Source organism: Chelonoidis abingdonii, chromosome 7, assembly GCF_003597395.2.
Source record: "Chelonoidis abingdonii isolate Lonesome George chromosome 7, CheloAbing_2.0, whole genome shotgun sequence".
NCBI classification, from domain to species: domain Eukaryota; kingdom Metazoa; phylum Chordata; order Testudines; family Testudinidae; genus Chelonoidis; species Chelonoidis abingdonii.
Window position 1 is genome coordinate 76381396 of NC_133775.1, and position 24124 is coordinate 76405519.

The window sequence follows — 24124 nt, forward strand, 5'->3', positions numbered from 1 at the left end:
TGAGAACATGACCTATGAAGGAAGGCTGAAAGATTGGGTTTATTTAGTTGGAAAAGAGAAGACTGAGAGGGGACATGATAGCAGTTTTCAGGTATCAAAAGGGTGTCATCAGGAGGAGGGAGAAAACTTGTTCACCTAAGCCTCTAATGATAGAACAAGAAGCAATGGGCTTAAACTGTCAAGGGAGATTTAGGTTGGAAATAGGAAAAGTTCCTAACTGTCAGGGTGGTTGGACACTGGAATAAATTGCCTAGGGAGGCTGTGGAATCTCCATCTCTGTAGATATTTAAGAGTAGGTTAGATAAATGTCTATCAGGGATGGTCCAGACTGTATTTGGTCCACCATGAGGGCAGGGGACTGGACTCGATGACCTCTCGATGTCCCTTCCAGTCCTAGAGTCTATGAATCTATGAAAGCTTTGCAAGTGGAGAGGCCAGGCTGGAAAGAAGCAGCATGGATTTCTCTCCTTGCCACCTTTGTGGCCTACACTACGCGTTTAAACCGATTTTAGAGCGTGTTAAACCATTTAATGCTGGCACCCCGTCCACACAACGAGGCCCTTTATATCGATATAAAGGGCTCTTTAAAACCGGTTTCGTACTCTCCTCCTCCGACGAGAGGAGTAGCACTGAAATCGGTATTACCATAATTGGATTAGGGTTAGTGTGGCCGCAAATAGACAGTTTGGCCTCCAGGCGGTATCCACAGTGCACCATTGTGACCACTCTGGACAGGAAATCTGAACTCGGATGCAGTGGCCAGGTAGACAGAAAAGCCCTGCGAACTTTGAATTTCATTTCCTGTTCGCCCAGCGTGGAGCTCTGATCAGCACGGGTGGCGATGCAGTCCCAAAATCCAAAGAGCTCAGCATGGACCTTATGGGAGATACTGGATCTGACTGCTGTATGGGGAGACAAATCTGTTCTATCAGAGCTCCGTTACAGAAGACAAAATGCCAAAAGCATTTGAAAAAATCTCCAGGCTATGATACAGAGTCCACAGCACAGTGCTGTGGTGACAAGCGTAACGAAAAGCCAAAGAATCAAATGGACAAACTTCCTCATCGGGGGGGGGGGGGGACGGTACTGAGGATCCAGCTATCCCACAGTCCCCAGCAGTCCCTGAAAAGTATTTGTATTCTTGGCTGAGCTCCCAATGCCTGTAGGGTCAAACACATTGTCCAGGTGGTTCAGGGTATAGCTCGTTAATTCAACCCCCTCTGCCCCCGTGGAAAGAAAAGGGAAAAAAAATCGTTCTTGACTTTTTTCAGTGTCACCCTATGTCTACTCATGCTGCTGGTAGATGAGAATGCTGTGGCAGTGAACAGAGGATCCTCTCCTCCCCGTGGCAGACAGTACAATGTGACTGCTATCTGTCGTCATCATGCCCATGAGTGCTCCTGGCTGGCCTCAGGTGAGGTCGGCCGGGGGCGCCTGGGTAAAAATAGGAATGACTCCTAGTCATCCCAGTAGATGGTACAGAACGGCTGGTAATGTCTCATCATAGCAACTGGGGCTCCATCAGCCCCGCCCTTTCATGTGTAAGGAAAAGATTCTGTACTGCCTGGACTATCATAGCAGCGGGATGCGCTGGGCTTCTCCTCTCCCCGCACCGTTTAATGTGCTGCCTGGACTATCATAGCAGCGAAGGCTGCCTCCCTCATTTTATCTCACTAATAAGTCAATGTTTCTTATTCCTGCATTCTTTATTACTCATCACACAATGGGGGATACTGCAACCGTAGCCCAGGATGGGTGGGAGCAGGGAAGCAACGGGTGGGTTTTTTGCAGGGCACCCCTAGAATGGCATGTAGCTCATCATTTCTGCAGGATCTGACACGGAGCAGCTGTGCTCTCTGGTTCTCTCGTACACTGGTTCTCTAGTGCATTTGCACCATATTCTAGGCAGGACTAACTTATTTTTAGATACCATAAAGAGAGATTGACTTGGGGAGTCATTTCCATTTTTGTCTTTGCGCCCCGGCCGACCCTCATCAGGGCACCCATGACAGCAGCAAACGGTACGAACGACTGATAACTGTCATCTCGTCGCCATATTTACAATGGCAGGCAGACGGTACAGAACAACTGATACCGTCTGCTATCTTGCAAAGGCAAATGAATGCTGCTGTGTAGCGCTGCAGTACCGCATCTGTTAGCAACATCCAGTAGACAACGGTGACAGTAAAAAAAAAAAAAAAAAAAAGGCTGAACAGGCTCCATAGTTGCCGTGCTATGGCGTCTGCCAGGGCAATCCAGGGGAAAAGGCACAAAAAGATTGTCTGCCATTGCTTCACGGAGGAAGGAATGAGTGATGACATTTACCCAAATCACCCGCGACACTGTTATTGCACCATCATGCATTGGGTCTCAACCCAGAATTCCAATGGCGGGGGGAGTATGCGGAAACTATGGATACTACGGATAGCTACCCACAGTGCAACGCTCCAGAAATTGACGCTAGCCTCAGACCATGGACGCACACCACCGAATTAATGTGCTTAGTGTGGCCGCGTGCACTCGACTTTATACAATCTGTTTTACAAAACCAGTTTATGTAAAATCGGAATAATCCCGTAGTGTAAACATACCCCTTGTATAGTACTGGCTGCTGCTTTATTGTGCTTCTGCTGTTCAGTCCACAAAATATGGCTTGTTATTAATAGAGTCTCTCAGTATGTCAGCTACTGAGTGAGGAAAAGAATCAAAGGAAGCCATTAGTAGGTGGCTTTCACAATTTTGTTTTATTTTATATTGAGGTCAACCTGGTAATTAGAATCTGGAATCTGCACATCAGATCTGCCGCCTCCAAAACACAGAGTCATTATAACGATAAGAAAAGCAAAACCTGTATCGATCCTGCTTCTAATCTCCCTGCAGAAATGCTTTCTGATAGATTGCCTCACACCCTGATTGACATAGGAAAGCTTTATGTTTGCTTCATTTTTATGAGCTAATATTAAGCCATCGGTTCAATTCAGTGCTTCTCCCTGCCCAAACCCATTTGTCTTTCTGTTTTTATGACCTCCTTTGCCTGTCTCTGTCTTTATCTCTTGTATGTTTCTTGGCACTGGCTGCTCCAGCTTTCTGGTAATCGTAACAACTCTAAATGTTCAACTGTAGCAGCGACATGTGACCTTAGTCTAACTGCAGCACAAGTGCTGCTTCAAAGGCTGATTCACCGTATTCTATCCTCAGAAAGCAAGTGCCCCAGAGGTACTGAGTGCTGAGCGTCACTTGGGATTAGGCACAAAGAGAGCTAGACATTTTGGTCCAAATGTGCATATTCATTTCTCACCGCCAACCTCACCAAGGAGGAACCCTTCAGCATCTAGACACTTCCACGCTCACCCCCAAAGAAGCACGCTGCAGCACTATCTTTAAACCTCTATAAAGTATTTTCAGGAGATTGAAAAAGCCTGAGACCACCTCATTACGTCCCCAGTGAGAGCTCAGCGCTCAGGGTACATTCTGACTAGAATTGCTCACAGTAAAAAAGAGAGATAATATGTCTTCATGTGCTGTGGTATAAACAGGACTCTGCAACCTGCTTTATGCATGTTGGCCTCTTGGGTGTCCAGGGTTTTTTATTAACAGTAATACTCTGAACTTATCTCAGAGCTGAAAGCCCCTATCCGCCCAGGCTGGCCAGGCACTTCGCAGACATTAAAGAAATCACCCTCCCAGCACCCTTGTGATAATGGTACTAACCCTATTGGGAAAACAAGCCACCTACTGGTTAAGGGCTGGATTTGGCCACTCAAGCTGAGCAGTACCAAACCCTAGGAATAGCCCATAATAAGGCTGGCAGGAGCTGGCTCCAGGTGACTTTCCCAAGATGGCACAGTGAGTTGGTGACAGAATAGTGAATACAACCCAGAAATAGTGATTCCCAGCCTCCTGTACTAACCCTGGAGCCTCCCTGCCTTTTGATTGTTATTACTGTGTGTAAATTTTGATCTGCAAATCAGAGCACATGAAGTGTGTCTAAAATACTGCTTGGAAAGCAGCGAGCTTGTATGGTCAGCCCCCAGCTGGGAGGCTGCAGCACACATGCCCACCAGGGGTTTAAGAGAGGCTGTAAAATGTGCCCAGCATTGCGTTTTCCCTGTCCTAGCCAGAGCCAGTCTGCCTTGCACTGGATGGTTCATATAACCCATATGTGATGGGCACACTTTATTCAAACCACCATGCTGCTGTGCAGCATTATCTAGGAAGAGGCTGTAAGGAATGTGTTGCCTTCCTTGATGCCCTCTTGTGTCAGCTGCCTTACCTGAAGTGCGCACGTGCACTACACCATATGAGAACTCCTGAAGCCAAAGTGTTTGCTGGACCCAAGACCCACAAACTATGGGGCAGTTCAGGTCAAGAACTGGAATTATACAGCTCCAGCCTATGTGGACAGTGGTTGTAGCCATTTCTAATCCATAAGAAAAACTGCATAACGTGAGACTTCGTGTGTGTGCTAGACCCAAGTCATAATTTATGATTCATGAGCTTTGTGGACAAAGTTCCCTTTTGCAGGTGTGGGGAAAGATGGGTCCTACGGTACAGGCTGGGCAGTGACAGAGAAGTGTTTAAATAAATCAGCATGTTAATAGAAACTGAGGAACAAAGAGAGAGGTGGAAAGTGAGAACTGGAGTAAAAGGCCATTAAGGGTTAGAATATAAAGTGAAAGGGATTAATGGAGCAAGTGGTGTAAACGGAAGGCAAGAGATGGTGATGGGAGAGATCATTGCTAGGTTAACACATGTGGTAACAAAAATATATTTACTAATGAGAACCTAGTACACCCAGAAGGAACAGCACAGAATGCCTAGCATGCCCCTTATGTGTTGTGCTGCCATCATTTCAGGTTATATCACATTTCACTTTCTGTTGCACTACTGATTATATTGATCTTTTCGGTGCCAGTCTGTCAGTTACATGGCACGAGAACTGAAATGTTGCTTATGCCTCCAGATGAGGCTAGAGTTTGAGCACCCCTGAGTGACGTAGTTATACTGATATAGGTCAGTAGTGTAGACCAGACCTTTGGTAGCCAGCATGGTTAGTTAACGTACAAAGCCACATTTCCCTCAGCAGGTATGTTTCAGATGCCCCCCTCAACCAAGCCAGTCAGTTTGAAATTGATTGGGACACTGACTTCACTTTACAGCCAACCAAGGAGTATGATGGCCTTTACCCAATGTTAAATATGGTATTGTACCATACATGCCTTCCTTTGCCTCCGAAAGGTTATATGAAGGAAAAGATCTAGAGTATCTGTCCTGGACTTAACAATGCAGGCTAACTTTTGACTAGCACAATCCTGCGATAAATAAATACATACCTACACAAAAGAGGAGAGAAGCTTCTGTAAAGGGATCAACCAGCTGGAATCACCCAGTCAGCACAAAGGGAGCTATGATGTTTCTGGGCAACCTGCTGATATCCAGCTGTTGGAGTAGTCCTCACCACCTCACACCCAGCTTTGGCTGCCTCAGCAAGACAAGGGTATTTTGAGAGTCAGACTGGGAAGGTTTGGTGGCGATGCAAATAGGGACTCTTCAGATCAGCATGGTGGCTCAGCTGGGTGGTGCCAGGCCTGTGGCAGCTTAGCTTCCATTAGCACAGAGCAGGTAGATGAAGGAGGTGACTCACTGAAATCACAGATCTGCATTTGTGAACTGCCCTGGTCTGCTAACCACACCTTCTCTGCTGCAACCTTTTGCCATGCAGGCCACAAGAAAGAGTAACAGAAACTGGAGAGGGAAGATTCTGCCACATGCCAAAATGTGTGCTAGTTGGCTAATTAAGTAACACAACTTTAATTAGTTATTAATGAAAGGAATTAACAGAAGCCATGACACCTAAATGAAAGTAGGTGGTAGTTTATTCAGAAATGTGGTTGCAATTTTCCATATATTGAGTTTTCAAATTGGGATCTTGGATGGTTTCATTGTTGATCTGCCATACATAGTTTGACTTTGGAAATGTCACTGATTTCAGACCAGGCACATTGTTCTCCATGTTCAGATTGCATACAGATGGCTACTATATTGTTTCCCTCACTGGCCCTCCCTCTCATCCTCCAGGTAGCCTCAGAAGCTCACACCCAGAGTCATGTGGTGGTGGCGCTGATGCCAAAGGCACCCTCACAATCTTCTGTCAGAGATGTATTCATTCTGATCAGGAGAAAGCAAAACATTTTGCTATGTGATACTAGGATCTCCAAAATTGCTCACATTTACATGACCCTGCCTGTGCTAATAGTTGTCTTTGGAGTAAAGAAAGTACATGGCAACTGTCAGCATCTGGCTGGCTTTTAAAAGTAAGTGTTTCTGTTTAGCTTGAGGTTTTATGTACACAAAAACATGTGCTTGCCCTGCTGACAAAAATGGTTCCTAGATCAGGTATGCAGTGCCAAATTTCACCAGCAGGTGTCACCTTCGTAGACAGTGCCTCATACAGGGAGGAATTGAAGCAGACGTTATTAAACAATCCAATTTGAAATAGGTGCTTAATAATCATTAATGCCTTACAGTACATCTTGAAAGTAACTCATCCCCACTATTAAAAAAAACAAAACCCATTACCTAGAAACAAGCCTGCGGCAAAGTGTGTGCTAACCTGTTTAGTTTCCCTGTGACCTAGTGTCTGTTCCTGATGTTCATTTTGCTTTTTCCCTCAGCAATCCCAGAGTTCAGGTGGAAGCAATTGAGGGTGGTGCTTTACAAAAACTGCTGGTTATTCTGGCTACAGAACAACCATTGGCTGTGAAGAAAAAGGTAAGTTGGCCAAAATGTGCATGTATTAACGTTTCCTAAATATGACATGCAGGTGTATTGTGTAGTCTTGCATTGGCACCATTACATAGTGATGTGATCTGTGTTGCCTGTTCATGGATCTGTGGTGCTTTATAATGAGGAGCATTCACAGAAGTGGTGTTAGGCTATGTTCAGAGGGTCAGATTCAGTCCTGAGATCTATGGGCATTTCCCCCCCTTCCACCCAGACTGATGGGGTTCTGTTCTTCTTTCAGTGCTCTCAAGGTGAGCCATGTTATAGTTAACAAGCTGCAGTTGTGTACTGACAGGGAAACCTTGCCTCTCTGGTGTACAATGCCCCTAGCCGGCCCACTGTTGTCACCTCATGGCAGCAATAGGCCTTGCCCTACTTTAAAAGGAGAACTCAGATCACACAGTGAGTTCATACTGTTGGGCAGGCAGTGCTGTATGTCAGTCTGGGAGGGAAGGAGCAGATCCCAGCATGAAGATCACAGGCTAATGAATAGGAGTTGATGTTCTGGAGAAGATAATTGCTGCATCCGCTTTGGCATCCTGCCTCAAGCAAGGGCCAATATCTGATGCTTGAGAGGAAGGCGAAAAGCTCTCCTAATGCCCCTAGCTAAATGTGCAGTGCTGTACGTTGAGGTACGGGATTCTTCACTCTCCCCTTCAGTGATCAGTTTACTCGCTCAAGCGTGAGATCTGATTACCCATACCTTAACATGCAAAGCTACAAACTGTTGTTGTTGGCCATAAAATTATCTAGCTCCTTTTCAAATCCAGGCCCAGCGTTTGACTCAGTGACCTTCTGGCACAGTGAATTCCACAGGAGGAGTGGAAAAAGTAGCTCCTGTTACTTAACCTTAATGCACCTGCCATTAATATCAGTGATGTGCTGTCGGTATTTTAAGAGAGAATCCCATGAAAGTGTTTCCCTCTAGCCTGTGATAAACTCCTGAGTCTTAAGGAATGTGTGGGCCACAGGAGTGGAGAGACTGAGGCATGTACTCACTTGCATGAAAGGGTTCCCTCCTTGTCAAGGCTGGGCAGGCAGGTTTGTGTAAAGCTTCACTTGCTAGAAATGTTTTACACCATGTTCCTGAAAATGACACTGAGCATCCTGCTGGCCTAGCCCAGCATGTGTGATGCGGGGAGTGTGATGACCTCACAGGGACGGTGAGGAGGTATCTAGAGAAGGGTTTGAAAACCATTGCCCTGGAGTGTAGTCTGCTTCATTCCAAAAGCAAAACTTTTGCCTTTTTCAAAGACTTCTGGCAGCATTCAGAGACGGGGTGACCTCACCAGAGGCAGAGAAATCACCCCAATATTTTCTTTAATTTAGTTTACTGATGGAGCAGTAACAAATGACTCCAGAGAGCCCTTTCACCACGGCCTGGAGTTTAATTGAGTGACCCTTGTTCTTGTATTATGATAGGGTAAGGTTCTTCTTCGAGTGATTGCTCATGTGTATTCCACAGTAGGTATGCGTGCTTGCCATGTGCACCAGTGCCGGAAGTTTTTCCCTTAGCAGTACCCGTAGTGGGGGAGCACCGCTGCGACTCCTACCCCTAGAGTGGCGCCTCTTTATCATGCTATAAGGGGAGCTGCGCACTCCCCCACCCTCAGTTTCTTCTTGCCGCCAGTGAAGGTAGTCGGAACTTCATGCTCCAGCTCTGCTGCAGCACTTCTAGCCTTAGTAGTACAACTCTTCTTCGTAGAAGTTAGTTGCCTGGCTCCGGGCATGCCTTGTGCCCCAGGCTTCAAGTTGCACGACTCCTGTTGCAGTTCTATGCCCAGGAGTGACCCACACTCTGTGTCTTCACTGTCTGGGCAAGACTCACGTAAGTGAGCATTGTAAAATCTGCAAATCGTTCAAGCCTCAAATGAAGCGTGAAAGAGAGATCCAACTCTGGGCCCTGCTAATGGAGTCAGCATTGGCGCCGGCGCGCCGACCTGACTTGGTGCCGGGCACCACATTATCGGTGCGGAGCGAGACTCCATCCACTAGTCGGCACCGTTCCCCCACCAAGAAGCAAGGGAAGACTCAGCAGCGCTGAAAGGAGGATGGGTGAGGCCGGACCCGAGTTGGCCAGCCCACAAACCCCCTCAGGAACCAGACCTCCGACTTGCGTTGAGAGGAGTAGTCTAGTCCCATCTGCACATGCCTCTCCTGCAGCGAGAATGCCATCGGCGCCAGAGGCAGCACAGGCAGCGCGTGACATCCTCGCCCTTCTGGTGCCGGGTGCAACACCTGAGACAGGCCCCCAATCCTGAAGGAAGCCACCGCTGGGAGCTCATCAACCCTCCCCGGTCCGGCATAGCTCCCACTCCAAGGACAAGATACCTTCCTGTTCCGAAGGGCCATCCAGGAGCCCGCGCCAGACTTCTACTCGGTTGGCTGATTCACCTGAGAAGGAGTCTCGAGGGTTCTCCGCTACCCACAGAGGTCACAGGCACCGAGACAAGAGGCGTTGACGCTCCTCTTCCCACTGAAGCTATAGGAGCAGCTCTCAACGCCATCAGCACCGACTCTCAGATTCGAGTGTTCGCTCTAACAGACGTCATGCTCGGAACGTCCCTCGACTGTTATCAGCATCCAAGCGTCGTAGCCGTGGTCGCCAGGGGGAATCTAGAAGCAGCACCTCCGATGAGTACACGTCTTCGTGTCGAGGCCTAAATCTCGAAGTTGGCACCGACGTGGCCATGGACACTCCTGACGCTCGTATGGCACTGTGCGTTCCTCAGTGACTTTGGCACCCAGCCGCCCATCCCCAGGCCACACCCCCCCTCCACAATCAAGCAGCTCCGCTCAGTCCCCAAGCAGGTCAGTGGCAAGGGGCGCCTTGGCAAGGGCAGTGGTGTCAGTAGACACCGTGGCCCCAATAACCTGCACTAGCGAGACCCCGTTCAGTGGCCAGGGCATCACAGATACACTCTACGTCCCTGCCTTGGCACTAGGAAAAGTCAGCTGGTACCGAACCAGCGGCACTGCACCTGGGCTCGGACTTGGGGGTTGAACTACCGGTCCTGCCCGACACCCTGGGGGCAGAACTGGTCCCCTCACTGACACCAGAGGAATCCATAGCGGTGCCACCACCCACTCTACAGGAAGATTTTTAAGGCTCACCAAGAGCTCCTTAAGCAGGTGGCCTCAAATCTCCAGCTTCAGGCTGAGGAGATGGAGGAGCCATCAGACACCCTGTTCAACGTGTTGTCCTGCTCGGGACCAGGCGGTGTGCCCCTACCTCTCCACCAGGGGGTGGCCAACAGGGTTGTGAGTTCAGTCCTTGAGGGGGCTACTTAGGGATCTGGGGCAAAAAATCAGTACTTGGTCCTGCTAGTGAAGGCAGGGGGCTGGACTTCATAACCCTTCAGGGTCCCTTTCAGTTCTATGAGATAGGTATTATTATTATTATTATATTGACTTCGTTTTGGCGAACCCCAGCCTCTTTGACACCTATTTCTAAAAAGGCAGAGAGAAAGTATTTTGTACCAGCAAAGGGGCACAAATACTTGTACTCTCACCGGGCACCCAATTCTCTGGTGGTGGAGTCTGTAAACCACTGAGAGAGACGTGGTCAACACGTACCCACCTCCAAGGATAAAGACGCCAGGAGACTGGATACCTTCAGCAGGAAGGTTTATTCATTGGTGAGCTTCCAGCTCAGGGTGGCAAATCACCAAGCCCTACTGAGCCGGTATGATTTTAACTTATGGGGATCCCTGCCAAAGTTTGAACCTCTTCTCCAGGAAAGGAACAAGAGGGAGTTTGGAGCCTTGGTTGACGAAGGAGTGACGGCAGTGAAAGTGGCTCTTCAAGTGGCTTTGGACGCGGCGGATACAGCAGCCCGTTCAATGGCCTCAGCCATTTCCATGCACAGGGCGTTGTGGCTCTCACTGTCAGGGCTGTCCGCGGAGTCCCAGTCCCTCATGCAGGACCTGCCCTTCGACGGGAAGGCCCTGTTTGCGGATCAAACAGACATCCGTCTGCATGGGATGAAAGACTCCCACACCACCCTGCAAACTCTGGGCCTCTATGTCCCTCCAGCAAAGGACAAACCCAGGCCACAGACCTCAGCCCTTCCAGCTAGAGGCAGATATGAGCCCCTGCCTAAGAGGCCGAGGGAGCAGAGACGCAGGTTCCAGTGCCAGTCCCACTCGGCCCCGCGACCTGGCCCCTCAAAGGACAAGAGGCAGGGGAAGAGGCACTTTTGACTCTTTCCCAGGGGCCACCGGGCCTGTTGCCAGGGAAGACCCCAGTTAATAAAGTTTATGTTCTGCAACCGTTTATCTGCTTTCGGAGTGCAATGGTCCCATATAACATCGGACCAGTGGGTCCTCAGAACCATTTCCAAGGGCTACATGTTGCAGTTTGCTTCGCGTCCCCCCCCCCAACCACCCCCAGCCTCCGGAGGTCCCCGGGGACCCGGAGCACTCCCTCCTTTTAGACCAGGAGATGACACACCTCCTCACCCTGGCACGGTGGAAAAGGTACCTTGGGAATTCCAGGGCACAGGGTTTTACTCCCGGTATTTCCTGATTCTGAAGGCAAAAGGCAGGCTCAGACTCATCCTTGACCTGCAGAACCTCAACCAATTTATGGTCCATTACAAGCTCCGTGTGGTTTCCTCTATTATTCCATCCCTAGACCCGAGGGATTGGTTCGCAGCCCTGGACCTCCAGGATGTGTATTTTCACATCCATATGTTCGAGGGTCACAGGCGCTTCCTCCACTTCTGGGTAGGGTGGGACCATTACCAGTTTACAGTCCTTCCCTTTGGCCTCTCCACGGCCCCAGGGTTTTTACCAAATGCATGGCAGTAGTGGCAGCCTATGGAGGAGGAACGGGCTGCAAATTTTCCCATACCTGGACGACTAGCTGCTCAAGGGCAAGTCTCGGTCCCAGGTGCAGGCCCAGATGGAATTTGTGCTGGCCGCTTGCAAGAGTCTAGGCCTAGTGGTGAATGAGGACAAGTTCACATTAGTGCTGGTTCAGCGCATACACTTCATAGGGGCGCTGTTAGACTCGGTGGTGGCTACGGCCTCTCTCCCCCGGGACAAGTTCGAGACACTCAAAAGTCTCATAGCTTCAGTCACAGCCTTCCCCGTGACGACGGCAAGGGAGTGTCTTTCAAATTTTAGGCCACGTGGCAGCATGCACCTCCGTGGTGTGACATGCCAGGCTCAGAATGAGGCCCCTCCAATTCTAGTGGGCCTCCCAATATTCCCAGGCCAGGGATGACCTGGACAAGGTGGTCACGTTACCTCCTAACGTAGTGGCTGACCTGCAATGGTGGTCCCTCCTGAGCAACATGTTACAAGGGATTCCCTTCTGAGAGACCCCTTCCTCACTAGATATAGTGTCGGGCGCCTCGGACCTTGGGTGGGAAGCCCAATCGTGGAGCTTCCAAACCCAGGGCAGATGGTCAACCTCGGAATTGTCCCTGCACATAAACATCAGGGAACTCAGGGCGGTATGTCTGACGTGCATAGCTTTCAGCCCACACCTACGGGGAAAGATAGTCAGAGTCCTCACAGACAATACGGCCACGATGTATTACATCAACAGGCAAGGGGGCATGCACTCCTCGGCCTTGTGCCAGGAAGCCTTGGCCTATGGGAATTCTGCATAGCCCACAATATCTCTCTGAGGGCTTTTCACCTACCAAGCACTCGCAATACACGAGCCGATCACCTCAGCAGGGTTTTCTCCCACCGATACGAGTGGTCACTCCACTGGGAGGTCGCCCGGCAACTCTTCCAAGAGTGGGGAGCTCCCCAGGTAGATCTTTTTGCTACCGCCCAGAATCGTCTCTGCCCCCAGTTCTGCTCCAGGGCCGGGGTGAGCAGGGGGGCAATCTCGTTCCTAATTCGGTGGTCGGGCCACCTGTTCTGTGCCTTTCCGCCATTTCCCCGATAGGCAAGGTCTTACAGAAAGTGAAGGCAGACAAGTCGAGGGTTATCCTCATAGCCCCAGACTGGGCCCAGCAATATTGGTACGGAACCCTCCTGCAGCTTCTAGCGGCCGCCCTGCGCAGGCTGCCGCTTCGGCCGAATCTCCTTTTCCAGAAGGGGGGATGCCTCCTCCATCCCAACCTGGCCACTCTTCATCTGACAGTGTGGCTGCTCCATGGTTAGACAAGGAGGAAAGGAGGTGTTTGGAGGATGTCAGGCAAGTTCTGCTGGAAAGCAGAAAGCCATCCACCTGACGGACCTACTTTGCCAAATGGTCTAGGACCAGGTTTTCTAGGTGGGCGAAAGAAAGGAGTACTTCCCTATCATCCGCATCATTCTCGATTATCTCCTGTCCCTTAGGATCCAGGGGCTAGCTCCTGCCTCGGTCAGGGTACACTTAGCGGCCATTGTGGCTTTCCATCCTCCAGTGCATGGTCACTCCTTATTTTCCCATCACGACATCCTGGTTTTTGAAAGGAGTGGATCGGGCATTCCCTTATGCCAGGCCCCCAGTCCCGCTATGGGACCCGAACCTAGTGGTCTCCCACCTCATAGGTCCCCCTTTTGAACCCTTGGCCATGTGTTCCTGATCCCACTTATCATGGAAGGTAGCGTTCCTGGTGACGATCACCTCAGCCTGCTGTGTCTCGGAGCTTAGGGCCCTAACCTCGGAACCCCCGTATATGGTCTTCCACAAAGATCAGGTCCAGCTTCGCCCACACTCTGCATTTCTGCCAAAGGTGGTCTCGATTTTACATATGGATCCAGGACATTTTCCTTCCGATACTTTGTCCCAAGCCTCATTCCTCTGATGAGGAACGACGCCTACACATGCTAGATGTGCGTAGGGTGCAGGCCTTTTACTTAGACCGAACCAGGCCATTTCGGAAATCCCCGCAAGTTTTCGTTGCATCGGCTGAACGCATGAGGGGGCAACCGGTTCCTACCCAGCGAATTTCCGGCTGCATCACCTCGTGCATATGCACGTGTTACGACCTGGCAGGGATTCCCCCGCCACCTATCATGAAGGCGCATTCTACGAGAGCTCAGGCCTCATCGATCGCCTATGTAGCTCACATCCCTATTCAGGACATTTGTAGAGCTGCCATGTGGTCCTCTGTCCACACCTTTTCATCGCACTATGCGATTGTCTCCCAAACACGAGGTGACTCCAGGTTTGGTAGGGCGGTACTCTGTCCGGCAAACCCTTAAACTCCTACCCACCTCCATCAGATACAGCTTGGAGTCACCTCCTGTGGAATAAACATGAGCAATCACTCAAAGAAGAAAGGACAGTTACCTGTTCCCAGGGCCGGTGCAACCACTAGGCGAACAAGACGGCCGCCTAAAAGCCCACTCAGGGGAGGAGGTGGAGTAGAGGTGAGCTGGGGGGGGAGGGGCGCGGGGAGCGCCGCCCGCAGTAACGGGGGGGAGGGGCACACAGGGGAACCGCTCCCTGCCCCAGATCACCTCCACTCTGCCTCCTCCGCTGAGCACACAGCCCCCACTCTAATTCTCCTCCAATCGGCGCCGGCGTGCTCAGCGGAGGAGGCAGAGCAGAGGTGAGCCGGGGCGGGCTCCTCGGGTGGGGTTAGCTGCCGCGGGGGGTTGGGGGGTGGGTTAGCTTCCACGGAGTGGGGCTTCCCAGCAGAGTTAGCTGCCACAGAGTTGTGGGCGGCTTCCTGGGCGGGGATAGCTGCAGAGTGTGGAGAGGGGTAGCTGCTGCAGGAGGGGGGCTGCAGGCGTGGGGGGTGGGGTGGCAGGCTTGGTTAGCTGCTGTGGCGGGCAGCGAGGGGGTTTAGCTGGATGAGTGGGTGGCGCAAGGTGGAAGTTTCGCCTAGGGTGCGAAACTTCCTTGCACCGCCCCTGCCTGTTCCGTAACTGGTGTTCTTCAAGATGTGTTGCTCAGATGTATTCCACATCCTACCCTCCTTCCCCTCTGTCGGACTTGTCTGGCAAGAAGGAACTGAGGGTGGGGGAGGGCGCAGCTCCCCTTATAGCGTGATAAAGAGGCACCACTCTAGGGGTCGCAGCAGTGCTCCCCCACTACAGGTACTGCTAAGGGAAAAACTTCTGGCACTGGTGCACGTGGTGAGCACACACTCCTACTGTGGAATACACCTGAGCAACACATCTTGAAGAATCCCAGTTACGGAACAAGTAACTCCTTTTTCACTGTCCTTGTCATCATTTGGATGCTTCTGTCTAGTCTCCTTAACCCATCCCCTTTCCAGACAAAATACTCCTAGTTGTGACAGTCTTTCTTCAAATCTAAGTCCCCACCATCCAGTATGACAATCTTTAAGGCCTTTTTCTGAATCCAGCGGATGGCTCTGGTGTGTAGTGCAGAACTACAGGCTGATGTGGTACTTCAGCATCAGCTGCAATGCATGTAACATTTGTGCGTGACAGGAAGAGATTTTTACTCGCATCAGAATGAAAACATGGTGAGTGCAGGAGAGTCCTGTTTCCCATCCAGCCACGTTTGGGTGGAGGAGGAGTCAACATGCCAGAACACTGTTACTATGGACTGTGGTGAGGAGGAGACAAGACGTATCCACTAAACTACTTCAGGCAACTAAGAGATTATAAAATAGAAATCTATTGGATTGGGAAAAAATAGCTGTCTGTTCTGATCTGCCCACAGTGGGTGCAGGAAACACATCCCACCGTTGTGCACTAAGGAGTCAATTCCCATTGTTGGCAGGCTCTGAGATGGATGATCTCAGTAATAGTTCTCGTTTCAGCAGCAGCCTTTCCTGAGGGGTAGACTGGCAGCCTGGCTGCCGTGCTTACCACTTAACATGTTGCCTCAAGTAACCATTTTTGTGAATATCAGAGAGGTGTAAAAATCAATAATTTAGCCATAAATTGCCCCCTTCCTTAGCCTTAACCACAGGCCTGTAACAGCTCTGAAAGGGAGAGAGCACCTAAACGTCTCTATCACTAGCCAAAGTAATCTTTATATTAGGATGAATTATCTGTACTGTGGTAGTGCCCAAAGAACCCAAGCAGAATTGGGTCTGTACTCACACAGAATCAGAGTTCGTAATTCAGTTTAAGACAAGATGCACTCAGTGAGAGCAGTGAACAGGAAGGTGAGAGTGATGAGTGTACATCAGTGAGTTCTGAAGGATTAGAGAAACACTCAGAAGTTCAATATTTATCCAAGCTGTCTGAGCTTTGATGGGGCTGGATGAGTGTCTGCCAAAGTGACATCCACCAGAATACTGGTGCTATTTCTGCTGGTTGGGCTGGAGGTTTGAGCATAGGCTTTCTCAGGGTATTTGGGCACAGCATCCAGGCTGCAAGAAGATCTGGATGACCTTGAAAACTTGAAAACTGGAGTAATAGAAATGAGATGAAATTTATATAGTGCAAGGTCATAACAGAATTTTTGCTATAACCTGGGGATGTATCAGTTGGGAGTGACAGAGGCAGCAAAACATCTGAGTGAACTGGTTAATCACAGGAAGACTATGAGCTGCCAATTTGATGTGGCTGTGAAAAAGGTGACTGCAGTCCTAGGATGCATCAAGGAGGTATTTTCAGTGGAGACGGGGAAGTGTTATTGCCGTTATACAAGGCACTGGTGAGATTGCATCTGGAATACTGTGTGCACTTCTGATCTCCCAGGTTTAAGAAAGATTAATTCAAACTGGAATCGGTTCAGAGAAGGGCTGCTAGGGTGATCAGAGGAATGGAAACCTTCCTTATGAAAGGACACTCCAAAGAGGTTGGCATATTTATCCTAACCAAAAGAAGGCTGAGGGGAGATATGATTGCTTGCTATAAATGCTAGGAAGGAAGAGGAGTTATTTAAGTGCCAGTGTGGACACAGGAACAAATGGATATAAACTGGCTATCAGCAAGTTTAGGCTTGAAATTAGATAGGTTTCTAACCATCAGAGGAGTGACGTTCTGGAACAGCCTTCCAAGGGGAGCAAAGGGGGAAAAGACGTAACTGGCTTCAAGACTGAGCTTGATAAGTTTATGGAGGGGAAGGGATGATGAGATTGCTTACAATGGCAGGTAGCTGATCTGCAACTGCTAGCAGCAAGTCTCCTCGATGGCTGAAGATGGGACACTAGATTGGGAGGGCTGTGAGTTGTTACAGAGATTTCTTCTCAAGGTGTCTGGCTGGTGGGTCTTGCCCACATGCTCAGGGTCCAACTGATTGCCATATTTGGGATTGGGCAGGAATTTTCCCGTGGGTCAGGCTGGCAGAGACCCTGGGCTTTTTGGCCTTCCACTGCAGCCTGGGGCATGGGTCACTTGCAGGTTTGAACTAGAGTAAATGGATTCTCTGTAACTTGTAGTTTTTAAATCATGATTTGAAAATGTCAGTAACTCAGCCAGAGGTTGTGGGTCTATTATCGGAGTTTTCAAGCTGTGGGTCAGGACCCCAAAGTATGTTGCAACCCCACTTTAATCGGGTCACCAGAACTGGTGTTAGATTTGCTGGGGGCCAGGGCTAAAGCCGAAGCTGGAAGTCTTCAGCCCCGGGGGTGGGGCTCAGGCTTTGGCTTCAGCCCTGGGCAACGGGGCTCAGATTACACCACCAACCCCCCGCCATATGGGGCTGAAGTCCTCAGGCTTTGGGGTTGGTTCCCCTTCTCAGTGTCGTGTAGTAATTTTGTTATCAGAATGGAATCATGGTGCAATGAAGTTTGAGAACCCCTGGACTAGATCATGATGGTCCCTTCTGGCCTTAAAGTCTGATAGCATATAAAGTTGATGCGGGCAGTTTCAGTCTGTGAGAGCTGCATTGACAGCATCTAACCTGGAGAAAGGTCAAAGGGCACGATCCTGAGGGGGTATTGAGCACCTACAGTACCCCCGAAGTCAGAAGAGGTTGCAGGACCAAGCAGGGGGTATGTCTACACTAGCTTTAACTGAGAAAGCTCGAAGTCTGTGCTGTGCAGTTTCACTGCTCATCAGGAGTAATTACCCAGGGTTAGGGGCTGGCTTGTACAGCCCCACCTGAAGTACATGATGCTGCAGCTTCACTGCTCTGGTACCTGAGCTAGTGAGATTAAAGCTAGTGGGGGTATGTCTGCACAAGCTGCAGTCACACCTCTGACCGTAATGCGGACGTACCCATGGTCTTCGAGTTCCTGTGAGAAGATAGTTGGGGATCAGCCACCACACTCAGGTTCCATGCAGAGATACCACCTCGCTGATGAGGAGAGATTTAAATTAACAAGGGCAAGCGTTTGCAGAACAGCAAGTCATGAGTGAACACAGTTGTTTTTTTCTCCCCTGATTAGAAGTCATTAAGTAAGATTGTTGATGGGCTTTTAAATCGCACCCATATTATGTAGCATTAATCAGCTGCCTTTTGTGGCAATCCGTAAAAGAAGATGAAGCCAGAATGCTAAGGCTCTTCACAATGCAGATTGCTGAACAAGAGTTCATTCAGAAATGGCAGCTGTCACTGGACTAGGAGACTGATTAACTGTTGTGCTTGCCAGGCTCTCTTTGCTTTGTCTTCGATGCTGAGACACTTCCCCTATGCCCAGCTGCAGTTCCTCAAGCTTGGTGGCCTTCATGTACTTAGAAATCTCTTCAAAGAAAAAGGCATGGAGACGCTCTACATCCGTATTGTGACACTGCTCTATGACCTGATTGTGGAAAAGGTAAGAGGGCTGTGGGGCACTTTGCTGGAGCCCATGTTCACCGGATGGCAGTGAAGATGTGAGCTATACTCCTGGGAGTGAGGAAATGCATGTGATTTGCGAACAGTTATAATGATGCAAGACAGTTCTTAAGATCTTCATTAAAGGGCAGTTGTATCAAGGCCAAACAGAGAGGCATGGTACCAGGGAACTCTCCAGGCAGAGACAACCTGTGCCTGCTGATAGTCGGGTGGGGCTGGGGGGTGGGGTGGAGATTTGGGTTCAGAATGAGGGCAGCTAGCTTCAGCAGTGTTACTGAGCATGCTCCATACAAGCCAAGCCGCAAATTTGGAGGGGCATGTGACCCTGCATGCCCACCCCCACATGCATTGCCTCTATCTCCAGGGGATGGGGGGCCCGCTCTGCTCCAACAGGTCTCCCTGCAGCACTGCAGGAGAAGCCCCTGTGGAGCTGGGTTCCATATTGCATAGGCCAGGGGTGGCCAACCTGTGGCTCTGGAGCCACATGCGGCTCTTCAGAGGTTAATATGTGGCTCCTTGTATAGTCACCGACTCTGGGGCTGGAGCTACAGGCGCCAACTTTCTAATGTGCTGAGGGTGCTCACTGCTCAACCACTGGCTCTGCCCCCCCTCCACCCGTTCCTGCCCCCTCCCCTGAGCCTCACTCCTCCCCCTCCAACTCTCCTGGATCCCACGAAACAGTTGATCAGGAGGTGCAGGGAGGGATGAGGCGGCGCTGATCTGCGGGGCTGCTGGTGGGCGGGGGTGACGGGGAGCTGGGGGGAGTGATTGGAGGCTGCTGGCGTATTACTGTGGCTCTTTGGCAATGTACATTGGTAAATTCTGGCTCCTTCTCAGGCTCAGGTTGGCCATCTCTGGCATAGGCAGTTTGTACTCCCTGGGTTGATCTTGTCTCTGAACCTTGAAAATATTGTGTAGCCATTTAAGCATCTTTTTAACAATAAAATCAACATTTGTTTTGGTGGCGGTGGGTTTTTTACCCTGAAATGTTAAAACCAAGAACGTGCAGGAGAGCCAGGAAATGGTCATACTGGTTTCATTGTTCAAAGTGAATGAAATGCAAAGAGAGTCACCAGGATATCGATATACAAACTAGCTAGTTTTTTATAATTCTTTTAATTTTATGGGGCACTGTCTATTTGTAAATCTTAGATTGTAACCAAGCAAACATCTGTATCTATTTTACTTAGCACCAGGTTTGATTATTACTGTAAATATCAGTTTAAAACCCTGTTTACTAGCCACTGTTTGATATGTTGTTTATTTTCTGCATTTCTGTTACATTGGAGAAAGAAAATCAATTAAGTCCAGTTTCACTTCTGTTTATAGTCAGTTTCACCTGCAGATTTGTATTGCTGTAGTGTTTGGGTTTCAGACCTTGAAGAAAAATGATTATATGCTTTAAAAGTAGTTTTTAATGGACTTTTTATAAGAGATGGAAATATTTTTGTTAGTCTGATGTTTTATAAAATATAAATATTGGGTCCAATATAAGTTAACCATGTCCCTTCAACGGCACAAATAAGGAATTTGTATCTATGACTTGTCTTAGCATTGTCCCTTTAATCTCGTTCCATGTTTTAATACTGTACCTTTAGCAACTCTATCTGTTCACAGATTCAGTCTATCTTGAGATAATCTGCACCCTCTACAAATTCCAAGTTTTATACTAGAACAATGACATTTATAGCCCTTTTGAGTGTGAAAATTATTTTCTAGGATGTACATCACAGACTGCTCTCTTGTTAGTCTGCAGACAAAATGGAAAAAACCAGTACCTGGAAAGGTCCTGGATTAATCTGAATAAGTGGTGATGTCACAAATGCTGTAAAAGGCTAGCTTCGGGGTGATAGACTGAAAAGCAATAGGCTATTTTTTTTTTTAAATGAAGCAAAACTAACTCCAGTCCTTGCCAGTGCCAGCTCAGTGAAATGAAGCAGAAGAGAAGATGGTTCTGAACTGCTTTTCCTGCTTCATTGTCTCTGTTTAACTCTGAAAGGATGGACAATCTGCGTGCACTGAAAATACTGTAAAGTTTTCCAGGTGGTAGAAATGGTTTTCCTCCAAGATTGTGGGAAGGGAAATCTCGCCTGAGTTTTTCTTCCTTTTCTCCCCACATATGGTAAATCAAAGTATAAGTACAATGCTGTGAAACATGCCAGCAACCAACCAACCACCCAAGGAATCAACAAAAGTCAGTTACGTAGCAGAGGTGGGTTCTTAAATAAAGGCCAGATAAAATGTTACAGGAAACCTTGGGGAGACTCAAGTGGTCCCTCCAGACAGGGAGTTGCTTATTAGCAAGGCTCATCCTTTGTGCAGTTTTTCACTGTATCTCTGCTGATTTCCAGCCTTTTTCTTCTGCAGATTTGAATTTGTTCTTATCAGACCTGTAAAAGCCCTAATCTTCCCTTAATGATAATACCGTAGCAAGCAGACTTGTGCTATTCAGATCTAATTAATGAAGCGCATACATAGTAATTATCACAGGAGGCCACCAGCCAAGCCAGAGGAATAGCTCTTAAAGGAAAACAGACTCCATATTGCTCTTCTTTGGGAAATGGCACCATGAACAGTTACTTCTGGCGCACAGACTGTGAGATGCATCTAGGGTCACATTCCAGTCCGTGACACATGCATGGGATTTCTATATATGTCAACGACTGCTTCTCGCATTCACCTACCAGCTCTGCTAGGGCCAAATATTTATGGTCAGCGTTTAGTATTGAAGCTGTAAAAGGATGTGCAGGTTCTTCAGTGCGACACCTGTCCTGTGAGCATCATTACTCAAGAGTATGCTAAGCCAGCTCATTCCCTGCTGCAAAGCCTTAAACGTGCCAGTCGTAACTGAGACCGTGGGGTGGGAATCCACGTCTCAGCTCACTCATCGTGAGACTGTTGAATGTCCATATAACTGCACTGAACAGAATGAATGCACCTTTTATTTAGGGCTGGCGTATGGTGAGCGTTGGGTTAGGCCATGGCACAATCAGGATCCTAGCTCATATTCTTGCTTCCTGGGCCAGCAGGAGCTGGGAACACTGTGGAAGCCATGTGCCTGGTCTCTGGATGTGGGGAACAGAGCACTGTGGCTTGTGCCCAGGCATCCCTTTCTGGCTGTTGTCAGAGCAACACCAATGAGCTAAGTTCAGCAAGAGAGAGAGAATCGTGATGATGCAGAGCTTGAGCATGGTGCTGCTGGCAAACCACAGGGTGAAAGATGTGGGGGGAGGATCCTGGACAGACTCCCACCTCCTCGAAAAGGCAATGGAAAGCAAAAATCAGGCCTGAAATGCCAGCAGGCTAAAAAGTCAACTCTCTGCCATTTGCTGCAGACAGCAGCACCAAGGCCATGGGTGCAGTGAAGCCTTCAGGCAACTGCTTCAAATAAGCACAGTTTAAGGAATTGACTTGACAGTGACTTTTTCTGCCCTTTTCTCCTTTATTAAGGAAATGGGGCAGGGTCTCTTGTGGAATAGCACAAGGGCTCCACCAGTGTCCAGCGCACCTCACTGTCCTCCTCTGGATTCTAGGAGCTCTACCCTGTTTCAGGTGTATATTGTATGTGGGAGTATTTACCATGCAGTTCAATAGGGCTATGCTGGCTTCCCTTTGGTATCTCACTGGATTCACCTGAGGCTTTGCTTGCTTGGTCCTGGTATAACATTGCCCCATAAAGGATATTTTATAAAATTGAGCTTATGCCCTTTGTTTCCCATCTCCCTCTCCCTCCTCAAAGAAAAGGTGTTTTCTGTCTGCTTTGTTTTAATCATAGAACTATCAAGAGTAGCAACACTGTCTTCCCCAGCTTTGCTGGAGGTGCCTCCCATGGGAGTTGGGAGCATTCTTAAATGAAGGGTGGGGATGTTGAGTGTTTAACAAAGAGGTCTTGTATCTAAAGAGTTCAGTATGTGCTGGAGTTATATAGGTGATTATGAAAATAAATAATAAATTGTTTAAAACAGTTTCATCTCACCCCCTTTTCCTTTCAATCAGATTTTCAGTGTCTTGCAATATCATAATTCTACTTGTTCTCCTGTCAACTAGAGTTTTCCAGAGTAGATACGACCTGACTTTCTAATTAAAAAAAAACCAAGCAAAACAAATCTTTCAGGCTAACGTCATGCACCATATAAAGAAATAAAATAGAGTACAATGCTGTCAAAAGCCAGGAGTCGTGGGATGTGTGGATTCACCCATGGGCACTGATATACTCTATAACCTGCTTGAAATAGTACTAAGGGTAGTTACTGTTCTTGGATACAGATAATCGATTTAACGTGGTTTCTTGCAGATGCTGCTTGAGGACTCTGAGAACAAGGAAGACCAACTGGAAGAGAAAGTTCAGCAGTACAAACAAGTGAACCTGGTGCCAGCTGTGGTAGAACAGGGCTGGTGCGGGATTATTTCTAATCTCCTGGCATTGCCGGAGCATGACACCCGAGAAAAAGTTCTAAAAACAGTGCGCATTCTGATGGCCGCCTGCAGGGACAAATACCAAGGGGACTATGCCCTCAACACCACACTGAGCATGCTCCGCATCGAGTACGAAGAATTGGCAGCAGAAGAACAAAGAGAAGGGGACAATGATGGCTATTTTAAGGAACTCCTTAGCTCTATAAATACCATTATTCAGGAGTTAAGATCAGGATATCTGTAATCTGACTGAGCTTTAAAAAAATAATTCATGACAACCTGATGAATTTTGACGGATATGCATAAACAAACTATTGAGCAAGCTGCTGGTCAAAGCAAAATCCCTCCACAAGACAAGTGAGCCAACAGCTCCATTATTAAAGAAAGATACAAACATTTTGGGGAGTGTTTTCATTTCACATCTTGGTCCATACTAAGATTCCAGATAATGGGAGTATATGTATTCAAGGAATATTGCATCTTGTCCTCAGCTGCTAATATGTTTAATGTAAGTGACAGAAATGTTTCAATCTGTTTAGTAAAATGCAGAGATTCTTCAGGTTCCAAAGAACCGATGCGCATTTTTGATCACATACATGATCATTCAGGCAACTATACATCTGTGCTTTGTAAAGGAAAAAGACTTTCCCGCGCAACTGTCATTGGTCTTTGTTCATTTTTTAAGGGTGACCCTTTCTTTTGTTGCTTTACAATTTATATAGAAGGATCAAAAGCTGTTAGGTTTCTATTTTTAAGTTGCTTTCTGCTTGTGTCGTCCCTCAGAAACAACACGGGTATCAATGCTTGTTTTCCTGGGTTTGCTGGAGGTCTGCATAGAGGGCCCATAGATTCAGATTAGGAGCCTTCTCCGACCTTTGTTGAATATTCAACAAAAAAGAGCCTTTCTTCCCACTATTTGTTAGGGTTATGAATTAAACAGATGTTAACAAACCCCAAATAAAAACTCAGGCATTCTAAACAAAAAAGATATAATTAGAAATCATTTATCCTGCCAATTAATCAGGTTTCTCTTGCTTGGTATCTGTGATGTCATGAACATATTTGTCCTCCATTTTTTGATAGAGCCTGCTTGGAAAAGAAAGATGGCCAAGACCTGAACTTGTAATGAGTGGGGAGGGGTTGAAAGGGAGCTATTGGCAGGGAAATCTTTCAGGCTGCCTTTAGACATCTAAAGAAACAAAACAAAAAAGACACCAGTCTGTCTGTCAATGAATTTCCCAGCCCATGGCACTCAGGCCTGGTAGCTTCTATGTATCACCCTCCCTGACTGGCAGCAGGGGCTAGTCGAGCACAGGGCTCGACT

General features: G+C 48.3%; 1 protein-coding gene across 3 annotated transcripts in view; it reads left to right on the forward strand.

Annotated features, from left to right (window-relative positions):
• The window catches only part of SIL1 (SIL1 nucleotide exchange factor), a 285228-nt gene extending 261244 nt beyond the window's left edge, over positions 1 to 23984 (forward strand). For 2 of the 3 annotated variants that reach the window (XM_032779692.1, XM_075068059.1), the window contains 3 exons: positions 6675 to 6771; positions 18200 to 18364; positions 22679 to 23984. In XM_032779692.1, the coding sequence (XP_032635583.1) occupies positions 6675 to 6771; positions 18200 to 18364; positions 22679 to 23044 (628 nt within the window). In that variant the 3' untranslated portion in view covers positions 23045 to 23984. The remainder of the gene's footprint in view (positions 1 to 6674; positions 6772 to 18199; positions 18365 to 22678) is intronic. The other variant, XM_032779694.1, reaches the window with a different exon arrangement.
• The last annotated feature ends 140 nt before the right edge of the window (positions 23985 to 24124 follow it).